Raw genomic sequence first — 16,751 nt, 5'->3', positions numbered from 1 at the left:
ACAGGGCAGCAAACCCGCGGTTCAGGTCCCGGGCCAGCGCTGCTGCTGGGGCACAGCACTGGGCTGTGCCACCCGGCCACGGCAGCACGGACACAGCTCTGCTCTGCAAGGACTCAGGAACAGAACTAGCAACGCAAAATCAGCAGTACCAACTCCAAGGGCTTCTCTGAATCATAGCAGCACTTCTTAAAAATTAACTAGGTCTAAGGAGCGTAAAACCTATGCAGTCAACACTGCCGAGAGGGATGGCTCCCTCAGCAGTGGCTGCAGGAATCCTCGCCTCTACATCACGGGCGGATGGGGCTCCGAGCGGCTGTGACGGACTGAGGGAAGGGGGGGAAAAAACCCAATAGACCCTGACTCGTCCTGGGGGTTCCCTGCATCGGGAGCGGACGCGCAGCCCGAAGCGGGCACAGTCCCTCCCCGCTGCCAGAAGGCACAGGAAGCTCATTCTCCCGCTTAGGGACAGTACAGCAGCCCAGCACCCTCCAACCCTGTCAGCTTCCACCAGAAAGCCCTTTCTCATGATAAGAAAACGAAAGAGTGGCAGCCTCCCCCCCTCAGAAACCGCGGGGCCGGGGGAGGGGAGCGGCGGCCGCGCCTGCGCGGAGCCGTTTCCTCCTTGCCGCGCGTAGCGGCGGCGGGCGGCGCGTGCCCGTGAGCGCGGCCCCGCGGCCCCGCCGCGCCCGGCCCGGCCCCGCCTCCCCCGCCCGGGGGGCGCAGCCCGAGCCCGCACAAGTCAGTGCTCGACGCGGGCGGGAGCAGCGGCCGGGCCGGGGGGCGTGGGGGGGTCGGCGCGGGTGGGGAAAGGGGCTGAGCCCGGCGCGGTCGCCGCTCCCCTCCCGCCGCCCTCCCCGCAGCGCCGCGGCGGGGCCGGGCTGGGCTGCTCGGAGGCGGCCGTGGGAGCGCTCCCCACCGGCGGGGCCGAGCGAGGGGCGCCGTGCGGGGGCCTCTCCCCCTTCACCTCCTGCCCGGAGGAGGAGGGGGCGGCCGGGGAGAGCCTGGATGTAGAGGGCGAAGCCTCAGCCTCCCTCTGCGGCTCTGGTGCTTTGATGCTGCGGGTCTCTGCTGGCTGTTAACATCTTCTTCCCTCTGCTTTTTTTTTTTTTTTTTTTTTTTCGTTTTCTTTTTTTTTTTTCCCCCCTCCACCTCTTCCCCCGAAACTTGGCTTCCCCTCTCTCCGGATCTGTGTGCCCGGCTTCTCCTGGGCTTTACCGGTGGGGCAGGATCATGCCGGACCAGATCACCGTGTCGGAGTTCATCGCCGAGACCACAGAGGATTACAACTCCCCGACCACCTCCAGCTTCACCACCCGCTTGCAGAACTGCAGGAACACGGTCACGCTGCTGGAAGAGGTAAATCGTCCACACCCCATCCCTTGTTTTTTATCCTTATTCTTTCTTTCTTTCTTTCTTTCTTTCTTTTTTTTTTTTTTTTTTTTTTTTCTCCTTTTTATTTCTTCTTTTTTTCTCTATGCCTTTGAGAGAGCATCAGGGACGGGGCAACACCACCCGCCCAAATCCACAGGAGCCAGAGGCGTTGGTATGCATGTAATCTGGTCTTTTAATTGTGGGACTTTGCCCTTGTGTTGAGCTAGTTAGAGAAAGCTTTCCTGCTCTGGCGTCTCAAAGATTAGTGCGTAAAGCAGCGAATGTAAATGTTGCTGTGGTACTTCTCGGTGTTTTCAGTGTTGTCAGTTGTTGCAGTAGAAAAAATGCGTGAATGTTGGGATTTTTAAAGGGAAGTTGAAGGGTGAGTTTTGCTTGGGAGCGTTAGTAGAGGTTTTCCCCTGCCACTCGTTACATCAAGCGCAGAACTCTGCAGAAATCTGCCAAGGGAGACTTGGTTTAAGAAATGTGGTAAGGACGAAGAGATGAATGTGAAGTGAGGGAAATAATATGAAAACAGAATTGGTGGAAGGAGAGGAGCATAATAATGCAGCAGAAGAGATTATACAGTCTCAGCGCTTCAACCTTGAAGCCTCAGTGCTGAGGTTTTTTCATGCTTGTTATGAGCGTCATTTAAATGTTCACCCTGCTCTGCTGTCAAGAAATAGGAGCATGAAAATGGGTAAACTTCCAGAGCTGGTTTCCAAGGAATATCAGTCCAGTGCTTCCTATTTGAGGTTTCAGAGTGATTTCCTATGGACTAGGTCAGTGGTTATGAGGAAATGTCTTCCAAATGACTAAAACAAGACAGTGTGTAGCTCTTCTCTTGCCCTGTGCTTGCTTGAAGGTACAAACATAATGAGGCTGAAAGAAGACAGATTTTTGCTATTGTTGCATAGGTTGCAGTTAGTTGTTGTTTTGGATTATACACTTAGTTCATCAAATATTTGTCGATTCTTCAGGAGCCAGTACGTTTCTAGGAGATGGATTTAATAGTCTTTTAGTTCTGCTGAATGTGTTGGCATGAGCAAAACATTTGGTATGCAAGGAAAGAGTATTAATTATTTAATTATGGTGTTTGCCTGATAGTCTTGGATATGGAAATATAATTCCACAGGATTCAGATCAGCTAGAGTTTTAATAGAAGAACTGTCTCTGTTCAAAATTGTCACAGTGCTATTGACTAGAGCGATTGTAAGTTTACATTTTAAATTACGTATTTTATTTTAATTATGTAACCTAGATTAGCATTTGTAACTTTTCCATAACTGTAACTGGTTTGGTTTTTCTTTTCTCTTGTAACTAAGGCATGGCCGCTGATAGATTTGTCAAAAATCAACCTGTTAGTTTAGTGTTTGACAGAATTACTGCCCCCTGGTCTTAACTATGTGGAATAGGTGCAACCATTGATATGCTTATTAGTACAGTTGACAGCATGCATAGGATTAAGTAAAAATACATATTTTGTCATCACTGGAGACTTACTTCTAGGGTAAGAATACAGTGTAATGCTTTCATGGTTTGGGAGATACATCGGTGCAGGCTGAATGTGATAATGCCCGTCCAAAGAGAAACAAAATACAGAAGATAAATACACAGTGTTCTGCACTATTTGTGTGGACTGTGTGTATTCTAGAAGTTTTTATGTCAGATTTGACAGCAGTAATCAGAGGAATAAAGAATGGTTGGTGCTTCTGATACTTTTGTTGCTCTTCTTTGAATTTCTTTTGTTTGTATAACTGTTATATGTGCCCTATTTAAACTGATTGCAGTTTAAACTGGACTCGTTTTGCATAATTTTTTTGCTGTCTGTAAATACAAAAAAGCTTTATTTGGTGGGAAACAAGATTTAAACAAGCTCTACAGTTACATGTGCAAAAAATCTGTGACTCTCTTAAATTTATAGTTATTAATTTGCATGGGGAAATGCAGACAGTCAGGATGTGGCTAGCAAAAGGCTTCTTTGGAGTCTTTGTATATGCAAGCTACAATTACAGTGAAGACAGAGTTTTGCTGCTGCTGCTTTCTAGCTGGGTTGGTTTCTGTACCTCTACTTACCTAAAGCAGTGAGTTCTGTGAAACAGAGAACAGGATTGAAAATAAATGGTTGAAGGGGGTGTTCTGTTGCTTCTGCTGCTGCTGTTGATGTGTTGAGGATGACCTAAGAGCTCTTCAAGCAGCTCCTGAACTTCAGTGTTGAGTCTGCTGTGTTAAGGCGAAGGGGATGATTCCATCCTTTCAGCTGTTTGATTTTTAGCTGAATGTTGCATCTGGGTTGGAGCTCTCTGAGCTTTTGCAGGCAGTGTCAGGCTCCATGCTGTTATGGCGCTGCTGCCTGAAGTATCTTAGGTCGTTATTTTACAGCTAATTTAATTCAGCACAGTCTGCACCTACCCCAGTGACTGTAAGCTAACTAATTATTTTCTTTATTCTAAGTATGGTTGCAAACTGGAACTATTTTCTGAACAGAAATGGAAGGGAAATTAAACAGATTTAACAAAAGTTAGCTCCGTGTCCCAGCCTCTCAGGCCGGTGTAATTCCTACTGTAGCTCAGATCAGTGGCTAGATCAGAAACACCTTTTCATAAAGAACGCGACAAAAAAAATGGTTTTGTGTGTGGATGCCTCTGCCTAGTTCCCTAAAGTTATTAAAAAATTGTGCACTTGCTGTTCCTGCATCACAACTATTAAGTTTTCTGAAATAGCAGGAGGTGATGGACTCATATGCTGATTTTTTCACTTGCTTGTCGGTCAGTAGAAGGGCAGCCTGTTCAGCAGAGTGATTGCTACATATTATCTCCTATTTGCAACTATTTCCCTATTATAATTAAAGGCATTTTCCGAGGATATTTTGGATCCAGTTAGATGCAATTTTGGAACAAGCTTCAACTGAAAAATCAGAGCAGACGTTTTTTACTGACTCTGATAGTTTTCATTCAGTAAGTTTTCAGTGGAAGGCCCAACAAAACACAAAGGCCTAGCTCACAAAATGAGAACCATGGGAGTGCTCCTCCAAAAGACTTCTCTGTTCTCATCTTAATAAAAAAAAAGACGAAAAAACATCCTTCACCCAAACTTTATTTAAATCTGTCATAATATTAGCAAAGACAGTAGTAAAAACATGCTACTCTATAGCAGTTTATTGGTAGGAAGGTCTCATGCTACATTGTTTGAAACGACTGAAACTTGGGAATACTTGCAAGGTTTTTTTTTTCTTTTAAGAAACCAAGTTTAGATTTTTGTCATCTAGTCGCACCAGATTAAAAAAAAGGAAAAAAGACCCTGCCAGGTCTAGCTAGGCTTAGACATCTTTAACAATAATTACCAAAAACTGCAAGATTATTTTTATTATATTTTTTAGATCATGAGTGTTATATAATTGCCTCAAGTAAACATTCTAAAGTTCATTCTATTGCTAAAATAATAGGGCTCTTACTCAAATTCATAGAGGGAGAAACAACCAGTATATTGTACTATAGATTGAGTTAAGGAGAATTTGCAGTCTATACTCCTCTCTGCTGATTTCTTCAGCATAATCTTACATTCGTGCAAAAAATGCCTGCAGATGGGAGGTGTCTTTTATAATGCAACACCTTTCCTCTTTAGAAAGGCTGAGAGGGTTGGAGTTCTTCAGCTTGTAGAAGAGAAGGCTCTGGGGAAACCTTAGAGCAGCCTCCTAGGGCCTAAAGGTGGTTGTAAGAGATTTGCAGAGGGACGTTTTACAAGGGCATGGAGTGTCAGGACAAAGGGGAATGGCTTTAAACTGAATTAGATATAGAGAAGGAATTTTTTGCTGGGAGAGTGGTGAGACACTGGAACAGGCAGCCCAGAGAAGCTGTGGGTGCCCCATCCCTCTAAGTGTTCAGGGCCAGTGTGGATGGGACCTTGAGCAACGTGGTCTAGTGGAAGGTGTCCCTGCCCATGGCAGGGGGTGGAACTAGGTGCTCACTCACCAAGGTCTCTTCTGACCCAAACTATTATATGAATCTACAATGAACATATGAAGAGGGAATTATTGCATATGTAAATGGGTGTTTAATTACTTTTTTAAACCAGAAAAATCCTAAATGGCAAATATAGGCAGATTACTGATACAATCTCTGAAAATACAGCCTCTGCTTTGTTCTGACTAGACATGCTTTCATATCCACAGAAGCTCCATGATCTGTATTACTCAAATAGATTTTGAAAAGTTGATTTTAATCATTGAGTTAATATTACTTTGTGAGCTCTTTGGAATTTTTAGAGAATGATGACATCTGTTCTGAGAATAAGTAATGCACATGTGGGATCACCACAAGACTGTCTTGATTATCATTCTGCTGTGTCCCAGCTCCAGCTGAAAGAACATCTTTGCACTCAAGGGATAGCTCAGTTATCATGACCAGGCAGTTCTGAGTCTTTCTCCTAAAGTAGCAGATGTTGTACAGGACTGTCTGGAGACAAAGGTTAAACTTAAATATTTAAATTCTCTGTTGTCAGGCTGGTAGATACAAAGCGACAGCTAGAAGCTGATGATAAAATAGAGAATAGCTTCTGTTGTGTCTGATGCTTATTTTGCAGTTTAATGCCTGTTTTACTGTTCTTCTGTAATACTTGAATATCTTTAATGATTAATGTTACTTCTTTCTTTCTTTTGCATTTGAGTGAGAAGCTGAAAACTCAAAATGTGGTCTTTGACAATTAGATTGGCTGCAGATATGTTTATGTTTTGCTTTCAGGTTTTTTTTTAATGTTTTGGTTTTTAATAAAAAAAAAAACAAACAAAAACCAAAACAAAACCACAGCACTATTCCTGCAGTGATTATTGGTCATTGTGTTTCTCACTGTGCTGATCTGCCTGAGCACAGCTGTCTGTCAGTCTAAGCTGGTCCTATAACAGATGTGTGCATATACATCAGTAAGAGAATGACTGTCTGGCTCCTGCTCAGCCTCATACACATTTTGTTGTTCTCAGTGCAAGTCAGGTACAATCTAACATAGCTTGAAAGGAGAAGATTTCTCATGTTGTTCTTCATGTCATGGATACATCTCTAAGATTAGAGATGGGAAAAGGGAAAGTATGGGGTTGTTACTTTTTTTATTTTGCCTTTTAAAAATTTTATTTCAAAATGTGGTGTGTATGAATCATTTTCACAGTTTGCCATATGTAGCTTTCCCTTTGGGCTTCAGTTTATGCATATATTTCTTATTCTACTGTGAGGAAGGACTTATGGCTTGAGGGTGAGGGGACAGCATTTTTCTCTCCTTATAATTTTTGTTGAAACTTGTGTAGCACTGGAACTGCTATAAGAGCAGATATTCTGTGGTGATTTCATACACTTTTCCATCACAAGATCCTTTTCCAGTGGCAAAGTATTCTGTCAAGGGAGGCAGGTGAAACCATGCACGAGAACAGGAGCCTTTCCATTCTAAATCAACTTTTGTTGGTATTATGCACAGACTTTGTTCATTAGCCTGGACTGTGATAATGGGTAGGTTCTATTTTGTGTGTGTGAAGAGAATGAAGCAATAGAAACATTTCTGTCAATTTCTTTTGAAGCATCATTCTATATAATTGCAACAAATAAATTGTAGCATCCTATTCTTCGTATTTCTTATTTTTTTTATTAAAATACATTTTTATTTTTAGGAGGTGAATCCAGGCAACTCCAGCAGTACTAGACTTAAACCCAGCTTTTCCTAACCTTGTAAAATATTACTTATGGCAGTTAGAAGCAGTCTTGCATCATAGAGAGCTTTGTACTTCAGAGCTGGTTTTTTTTATGTAACAGACCATGAGCAATCTTCAGTTTTTGAAGAAATATGCTTCTGATAGCAAATCATCCTAAAAATAACAGATAACAAAAGTTTATTTGTGTAGTTAATAAAACTCAGGATAATTGTTGCTGCTTTTGCATTGAATGACGAATTGCAACAGAAGTGTGAAGGTGGGCACTTGAGAATGCTGAAATGCAGAGGCCAGAGTGAGAGCACATGGGTGGCTCCTGATCACAATACTGAAAAAATGATACAGGTGGAGTTGACAGCAGTGTCTTGTATTTAAAATGCAGCTGAGGATGCTTTTATATTTGCATGCTACAGTATTTATTCATTTAGCATGTAATCAGTTTTACCCTTCATTTGATAGTAGTCAAAGCATTTGGCTGTAATAAGCAGGCAATCTCCTTTTACTTAAATATGACTGATATGAGGAAAAATAAGAAACACTCACTGGTAGCTCACAGTTTCAGTCACAGCAAATGAATTAGCTTTGCCTTTTGAGAATTAGTATTCATTTTAGGCATATTTTTGAAAGTAATTACTGCATTTGGTACCTCGTATGTTTTTTTGAGAAGTACTGCTTCTTGTTTTGAACTCCCAACAGGCTTCTTCATGTTTACTCATCAGTTAGAAAGCTGTGAAAGTGCTCTTTGGTGCACTCTGTTCAGTATGCTGTGCAGATAAACCCTGACAGAGTGCGTACCACGTAGTCATGGGAACTTGGCCCCGATGGAGGGGAGACACTTAAAGTGACATGACTTAAAGTTGAGTTTAATGTTTAGATTTGAGTCCTGTGGAGACACCTTCCGTAGTTAAAAAGCAATTAAAGAGTACTTTGAAGAAAACAGAGGGGGAAACAGCCCACAAAGCCATGTTTGTATTTCAGCAGGGTGTTTTGAAGGACTGCACGTGAACAATTCAGAACAGAAAGAGATTGGTTGATTTAATTTCCAGTATTTTTCTTACTACAAAGAGAGAACTCAATTTTCATAACTGTCTTTGAGATTTGTAATAATATGAATGAAGATGGTTGTTAATAATTTTTATCAGCAGACATGAAGCAAATTTACAGAGGATAATTGTAAGAACGATCATAACATCTCATTTTGAATGGAGTAGTGCCTTGCAATAAAACCATTAGGCAGAATCAAGCCTAGAATGCTAATTATCAGTATTGTTTCAAGTGCAAAGGTAGGCAATATATGCATGTTCTTAAAAAAAGAGCTCTCAACTAAGTGTTTTTATATCTCATGGGAAACTTCTCAGAGTCCAGTTAGTAGCATATTTTGGTACTTCTCTTAGAGACTATTCAGCCACGTTTGTTTGATACTGGCCAAGAGGTCTAAATTTATTGGTGAGTACAAAGGAAAACCCCTGAGATAATAGCATGAGTTTCATTTCCTAAGGGAGTGCAGCTGAAAGTCTGTTCCCTGCTGAGAAGTGCAGCAAACAGTTATTTTATATTTCTAAAGAGAGAGAGTGTTGATCTATGTTATTTATCTATATCTATATATAATGGGTTGTAAATATTGCTATCAGAGGGCTAATGCTGAGGTTTTGTATAAGCATTTTGTCAAGTAAGATTTTATAGTAGAGTGGGCTTGATTGTGGTGATTATGGAAAACCTTTCCTTTAATGATGCAACAAAATGCTGTAAGGATCCCATTTCCTCCTTTTCACACATAGATGTGCATGTGTGGGTGCACGTGGCCACCTTGTCTCTTTCAGTCAGTGGTGAAAAGGAGAGGTCTGAAGTTGTGCTATGGTTAAGCTGGAAAGTGTATGCTTTTTCTTTCTTTTAAATAGCCACCTTTATCTTGACCATTCTTATTTTATCATTCTTGTTAAGTTTCTGAACAGAAAAAATACAAAACTCTCTTCTGATGCAGAAATGGAAACTTACGATGCCAGTAGAGTCTTTTAATTTCTTGGTTTTCTCTTGGTTAAGACCTAAAAATCAGTATGGTGCTGGAGGTAACTTCCTGCTAAACAACAATCTGTAGGACTGTCAGACCTTAGGCACGGTGTGCTCTGGGAGCCTTCTGTGCAAGTTGGTGAGAGATGGACCAGGTAAGGGATCTGCAGGGTGGGTGGAACATGGACTGGGTTGCCAAGCCTGGAGGGTGGGGATCAGTGAAGCAAAGTCCAGCTGGCAGCAGGTTGCAAGTGGCACCAGTGCCTTCCAGGATCAGTTTTGGGATTAGAACTATTTTAATTGTGTGGACAGTGGGCTTGGGTGTGATCTTGTCAAGTTTATTTGGGCGATACCAAGTCGTTCCATGTGCGGGCAGCAGTCACCCTTCAGTGGGACCTGGAGAAGTGGCGTGATACAGGAGGAGCCTTGTGTGACTCATTGAAGAGGAATATAAAATCCTGCCCCAGGGATGGATGGAGTTGCCATGTGCAGCAGTACAGGCTGGCAGATGACAGTTTTCTAAGGAAGAACCTTGGACTCAAGACATGTTGAGTGTGGGTTCACAATGACAAAGGCCAGCCACGTACTGGGCTGTGTTAGTAAAAGTGCAGCCAGAAAATAGTGGTTCTTCTCCTCTGTCAGCAACTGTGAGACCACATCTGATGTAGTGTGTTTGGGGTTCACCAATACATGAAAGAAATTATGGGCTGCCACTAGTCCAGGTGAGGATGCCCAAGATCATTAAGGGTCTAGAGCACATCACTTAATGAGGGAAAATTAGACTTCTTCAACCTTAGACAAGAGACTAAGTCATGTTCTGTGGTCATATTGATTTCTCCAAGTATGTAGTATATGTAAGGGGAGGACACTGATAACGCAGAAATTCTGATTAGTTTTGAGAAGGTTTTGGGAGGATGTATTTGTGGTTCTTTATTATTATTATTTTGGGGTTTTGTTTGTTTTGAACCATGAGTCTGGTGGACAAGTACTCAGAGAGAATGTGAAACCTCTTGTCTTCAGAGACAGTCAAAACTCCACTTGACTGTAGAAGTAGGCTCCTTAAAATTGTTTGGACTGCCTGATTTTAATCTTTTAGAACATAAGGAGGCAGAGTAAAGTGGTTGTTTAGTTTCATGAATGTGTTTTTGTATTTTCAGGTAGAAGTTTACAGTGAGCTTATTCTTGGAAAAACAGCACATTTAAACCTAATAAAACTGATGTAAGCAAAATTGGCAATTTTTTTCCTTCAGTGAAAGACTGCTTTAGTAGAGGAAATGGGATACTACTCACACTTCTGCAAAAGTATAGCTAAAAAAGCTTATCAAATTTGGGGCTTTGTATGATTTTTAGGAATAGTTTGAATAGTTATTGAATATTGGAAAATTATATAATTCCTTTAAAATTATCAATCTGTACTTCTAGAGTCAGCTAATTTATTCTGTAAGGTTATAACTAGATTACAGCTTAACTATGTTTCTGCTGGATTAATTTTTATTATTAACTATTCTTCATAGGAAAGTGATTTGAATTTTGAATTCTAGAGCTCCCACTTTGAATTTATTACACTAATTTTCTTTCCTCTCGGAATATATTTTACTTTTCCAGTAAAATATCTTTTGATTTTTTTTATTCTCAAAGCAAGAATTTTGGACTGAAGAAGGAAATATCCCTGAAGAAGTGTCCTTAATACAAAACTTTATCTTTTTTTAGTAGCATTTCAGAAAAACTTGCTAGGGATGGAGGAGGCAGGAAAGAATAAATATAGCAGGTTTTGTTTGTTGGGAGAGTTGTGCCTTGTTATGATACCAAACTAAGTTTTAAATATCCTATTTTGGTTAGGTATTTTTGATAAGGTATTTTCTAAAATCATAGAATATGGGGATTTTTTTTCCTAATGGCTAATCTAAACCTACTGTATTTCAGTTTGAAGCCATTTCCCCTTGTCTTATCACTACATGCTCTTGTTGAAAGTCTCTTTCCAGCCCTGTTGTATCCTCCTTTAGGTGCTATAAAGTTTCCTTGGAGCCTTCTCTTCTCCAGACTTAGCAACCCTAGTGCCCTCAGTTTGCTTTCATAGCAGAGGTGCTCTGACCCTCTGATCACCTTTGTGACCCTCCTCTGCACTCACTCCAGCAGGTCCATGTCCCTCTTATGTTGGGAACCCCACAGCTGGACACAGCACTCCAGGCAGAATAGAGGGGGAGGATCACCTCCTTCAACCTGCTGGCCACTCTTTTCTTTGTGTAGCCAAGGGTACAATTGGCAACTGCACATTTCTGGCTCATGTCTGACTTTTTTTTTTTTTTTTTTTTTCTTTTAACCACCAAAATCCTCAAGGTGTTCTTGACACTGCTTGTCCCAATCATCCCCCAGCCTTCTGATATAGGGCATTGCCTGGATCCAGGTGCAGGAAGTTGAGCCATTGATTCAAGCTCTTTGGATGTGGTCATGGAACCAATTTCTTGTCCATCAAATAATTCATTCATCAAACCTGTGTCTCTAATGTGTGACAAGGATGTTGTGTGTGACCATGTCCTAGGCCTTACAGAAGTCAAGGCTGGTGATGTAAGAAACACATGACAATCAAAGTACATGAATGTGATTCTCATGCAAAACAAACAAAACCATTTTAATTAATACTTCCATGTGTCAGTGTCCTAGTCTTGAAAGTACCACACAGTGAAATTAGTTGAGCTGTTCTGTGCAGTGTATAGTAAGGAAGTGAAGACAGCTGTTAGAAAAAGGTAGTGGTGATGTTAAAACAAACAGGATGCTTTTGTTCAGTAATGACAGAGTGCCTGCTTACAACCTTCAAAAACTGTTTGCTGTCAGTTTATGAAACTATTGAATTTTAATAAAGTTGAATGATGCCAAGATGAGTATAACAGTGTGCAGATTGTGCCAGGGTGTGCCACGTTGTAAGTAAGCAGGACCATGATGGTTCATCCCTGTGTTCTTAATAATGTGATATACAATGGTGATGGTGTTTGTGAAATCAGCAGGAGTAGATGACTTTTAACTAACAATTTTAAGGAAGTAGCTTAAATCTAAGATAAATGGATGTTGTTGGTTGTGTTTTGACTTTGTGTTTTTCTTCCCTTACTAAGTGTCAAAATTATGGAGAAAATTGTTAAATGAAGAATGATGATGCTATGACAATGCAAATGGATATCCTGACTGTCTGTTGTCCAATCCAATATCTTATCTTAGAAAAGTACTTATATTATCTGTATTAGTCATGAAGTTGAAATGTATTAAAACAATGAGTTTAGAGCAGACAATAAGTTATAACTAACTTGAAAAAGCAAGTTGAATGAAGTTGCGTTAAATGCTTTGACAGAACTATTTGTTTTTACAAAACTGGTCTCACACTACATTTTCCAAACCTTATAAATGATGCTTTGATTTATTTTGCAAATTGTTCTTCATATGAGACTTTGCCAAAATTAAGCTTTTATGATTTGATTTGGGAAAAGCTACTTGGGCAAACCAATAAAATTTTGATTGTTCTGCAAGGCAGATGGATATATATATATTAGTTTTCTAGTATATTGTCATGGTTCCAGCACTTAAAATTGTATTATTTTTAGGAGATATTTTGTGGTGGGTGTTTTTTTGTTGCCTGTTTGGTTGGTTGTGGTTACCTTCTCCCACCTCTAGCCTCTTTCATGGTGGGATGAAAGAAGTCTAAAGAGACTCTTTGATGTAAAGACCTACTTAAAGTGTTTTTTCAGTGTTATGACACCGGAACTGTCTGCTCACAGATTTGGAGAAAATGGTGGTGTTCCTTAGATGATGTGATTCAAACACACAGAGAAGTAAATTTTTTTTTTTTAGGTCACCTGCAAAAGCCCAAGTGCCCAAATATTGTCTGCTCACTAGTACAGTTAAAAGGAAAGAGATGCTAGGTCTGTCTAAACCCTCCTTTTGAAAAATGTTTATAATACTCTAGTGGCAGTTTTGTTGCCAAGCTTTCACAGGAAGTGCTTGGAAGGAGACCTTGTTTAAACTGGCAGAGAAAACATGAGAAGAAATGCCATTTTTTCTTTGCTGACACTTTGCAGGTTTAATGAAGCTCTTTGCTGCTTACTTAAACCCTCAGATTCACTTCCTGCCCTTCCCTGTCTCCCCATTTCATTTGAAGTGCTCCATATGCTTCCTTGCTTGCTTTTTTCCACCATGTCTAGGACAGGTTTTTCAAAAATGTTTTTTTCTGTGGTTGAAACAGCTGTAATGGTGTTGCTTTACTTCAGCAAAGCCTGATCTATTTGCTGAACTCATGTGTAGCTTAGTACAGCTTCCTGTTTTTCTCATCCTATTTAATTAGGCAACAAGTTGCAGCAAAGCAGCTTCCTTTAAAATGAATCAGTGAATATTGTGCATATTGTAAATATGAAAGCGATTCATGTCTCTTTGAATCTTACAAAATCATGGGTATTTTTCCATAGCTTTAATGTTTGTGTGGAAGGCAAACCTGGTTGCATACAAAGCAGTTTTCTCCCTTTCTGTGTATTCCTTTTCAATTTGATTTGATTTAATTTTTGTTCTCTATTGCTGCCTTTTGATGGTAACAATAAAGAGCTCTCCTGCCTTATTTTTTCTGTCATAATCTCTATTGCTTCATGACATATAACTTGTTGCTGCAAGTAATGGTGCTACTTCATTGGGTCCAGATGAGTGTATGCCATTAGATAACTCATCAATTAAATTGACAAGTACTCATTAAAACTGCCTCGTTTGTCTTGCAGTGAGCATGGTATAGTGTGATTGTTCTTATAGCAATACAGGTGTTTCTTGGAGGCAGCCCGTGTGTGTTCACTGTGAGAAAAGCAAAGGGAAATGAGGAGTTAATACAATGTAGCTGGTGCAGAGCATAGTTCATATTATAAACCTGGGAAACAATTACAGACTTGGGGATAAGTATGAAATCATTGATTGGTTCATGACTCAAACTGGGAAGCTACTGGTAGAGTGATGATATTTTGCTTGTAGTTGGAGTATGCTGAAAGCACATGTACAATGTGTACAATGATATCTGGATGGATGCCTCTTCTCTGATAGAATGATTTTGCCTGTTTCAAACATGCACCTGGACATTTGTCTATGTGCCAAAAGTTAAACCAGAAGGCTGTGATTTGGAATTACTCAACAGGACGTTTTGGAGTATCATTCTCTCATCAAGTTGCTATATGACTCTAATTTGAAACAAACCTATAATCTTGTGGTAGAGGAAGAAAACCTGAACTTTGTTCATCATAAAGCAGCATTAAGTAGAGCTGGAGCTTGGCCTGAGGCTTTAAAAGCAAGTAGATGCACCTGTAGAGAATGTTACTAGGTGCAAGAATCACCCTACGTGTTAGTGATTCCTGTATGTCAGTGAGTGAAGTGCAGTGCTTGAAGGACTTCCCAGTCATTATGGACTGGGCTACCAACCTTCTGAATAATTCCATGTGGGGAAGTTTATGGCGCTTCTGCTAGAAGAATTTGCAAATGAAATTAAAGCTTGACCACAGTTGAGAGTTTTAAAATAAAGATTAGATCACTCTCAAAACAGCTGTAGATGAGTTAAATAAAATACTAGGGTTTGATAGTGTGAATTTTTAACTATTGCTTATACATGCTGGAAGTCTTTTTACTGTTGTTTCCTGTCTGTGAAAAGCAACTGCAGGAAACAGAAATTTATATCTCTTGGTCAGCTGAATATTAGAGTAGTGGGTTTGTCCCTGTCCAGTTACTAAATTTGTCTGAGGTAATAAAAAATCATGTAGCATGTTTTCCAGATGACCAATAATTGGTATTTCTTAATTTCTGAGAACTTGCCTAGAAGTTGAGTAGCCTAGCTGAATGAAGAGGATACTGAGATCTCCACGTGAAGGCAATAGATTGTATTAATTGACCATAGAAAACTTTACAGAACGCTGGTGTAGTGGACACTTTTAACCATAATGGAAGATGTTAACTCTGATAGGTCATCTTACTGTTTTTGACAGAGTCCCAGGTAAAATAATTCATATTGCAAAATTCTGAGTATAGTAGAGTCTCATGAAATGGCAAAAGAAAATGTCATATTTCTGTTTTCAGTGCAGGATTTGAGTAGCATGTAATTTTAACAGGAAGGGAAAACATTCAAACCTAGACGTTTATAATGCAAGTAGACTGAAAATGTTTTTAAAAGCAGTTCATTGAGCGCCACTCAGCCTTTTAGGAAGATGGACTGGGATAAATTAAAATGAAAGTCAGTAGAGACAGATGGTCATTTAGGCATATGTTTTGCATGTGGTAACAATTAAGATGTGCATGGAAACTGCAACTGGGCTTCTGTGTTCAGTACTAACCTTACTTTTTACCCTTTGTGTCAGGTTATATTCACACACATCAATACAAAAAATGTACACACACTTTGGTATAAAACTGAGTGGAGCTGCTGCTTTTCTGTGTCTGTGCTGTGGTTTTTGGCCCAGTAAGCAATGCACGTGCAGTATATAGACAACCAGTGCTCTTTATTCAGTAATATGGGAGTTTAATTTGAATCAAGCTGATGCATAAAGAGTTGACCCAGGCATGTCACTTCTCTCCTGAAACTTAAAGACAGTTGGTAAGTTTAGGGTGGCGTAGAATTATAGAATGGTTTGAGTTGGAAGGGACTTTCAAAGGCATCTGTTTCCAGCATCTCACTAATGAGAAGGAAGATCTTCAATTGATTCATGAGCTTTGGTTTGACTGTAGTGTAGTCTCAAACAGACTTCACATAATTAATGGGTTTGTTTGTATTGGGCTTTGATTTTGTGGATTAATCGTTAGAACAATTTTGACCATTCTTAGGAAGCTTTTAACTGAGTTTGAAGAAGCCCTACATCTTACTTTGTGTGCAGTTTTTAAAGCATTTTTTATTTCTTTTTATTAATAATGGAATTAACAAAATGGAATAGAACAATATGTTGGTTGAAATGATAGTTTGTGTAGAAAAATGGCAATGCACACAGCAGAATAATAGATGTGCTCCTCAAGTGCATATAATACATGGATGTATTGCTGTCTTGGATGTTGCTTTCCAAAAAATTGCGTGAGCCTTGTGTTGAAGTATAAAACCAAATGTAGAAAATGAAAGTTTATGATCCAGGATCTGCTAGGGACCACGTATAGTTTAGTATTTAATGAGTTGAAGCATCATGTTATTGCTCCAGAATGTGAGTCAGAAAACTTCCATTTCAGCTGAGGAAAGGGAAAGCGATGTTTAAAAACTTCAGCAGTATTAAAATTAAATTGAGCAGTATTTTAAAAAGAAGTTTTATGAATTTCTACTCAGACTTTGAGTAGAACATTTGGATGGTACTTTCCACCCAACTTTCCATCCTTCTGTTTTACTTTGTATACCTTGCCCTTCTCGAAGGGCCTAGAATTGACTGATATCAAGTCTCTGTGGATGGCTCTTAAATGCTTCAGTGCTTGTAGCAAGACTTCCAGAAGACTTAGATAACCTTTTCTATAAAAGCTCGTTTTATTTTGCAGAAATAAGTTTATAATTCACAACTTGGTAGATTTTGTTTTTGTGGGTAGTTTGTTTTGAAAGACAGTGTATGTCCCTTTAGATTGCACTGGTTCTATCCTTGTTATCCTGATATTAATTCTATCCTGTTATCCGTTTTTGTAGCAGCATTAACTTAGAGCTTCTGAGACTCCCTGA

At 39.9% G+C, this 16,751-nt stretch overlaps 1 protein-coding gene across 5 annotated transcripts in view; it reads left to right on the top strand.

The window, feature by feature from the left end:
* Window positions 1–720: 720 nt before the first annotated feature.
* Window positions 721–16,751, top strand: part of ASAP1 (ArfGAP with SH3 domain, ankyrin repeat and PH domain 1) — a 115,824-nt gene continuing 99,793 nt past the window's right edge. For 2 of the 5 annotated variants that reach the window (XM_088179332.1, XM_088179321.1), the window contains exon 1: window positions 958–1,356. In XM_088179332.1, the coding sequence (XP_088035458.1) occupies window positions 1,231–1,356 (126 nt within the window). In that variant the 5' untranslated portion in view covers window positions 958–1,230. Of the gene's footprint in view, window positions 739–957; window positions 1,357–16,751 lie in introns of those variants that run through there. The other 3 variants (XM_088179343.1, XM_088179338.1, XM_088179326.1) reach the window with 2 other exon arrangements.

This window comes from Sturnus vulgaris, chromosome 1 (assembly GCF_052056855.1).
Source record: "Sturnus vulgaris isolate bStuVul1 chromosome 1, bStuVul1.hap1, whole genome shotgun sequence".
Taxonomy (NCBI): domain Eukaryota; kingdom Metazoa; phylum Chordata; class Aves; order Passeriformes; family Sturnidae; genus Sturnus; species Sturnus vulgaris.
The sequence above is the reverse complement of the archived record's forward strand: the minus strand, read 5'-3'. Positions and strand labels throughout refer to the sequence as shown.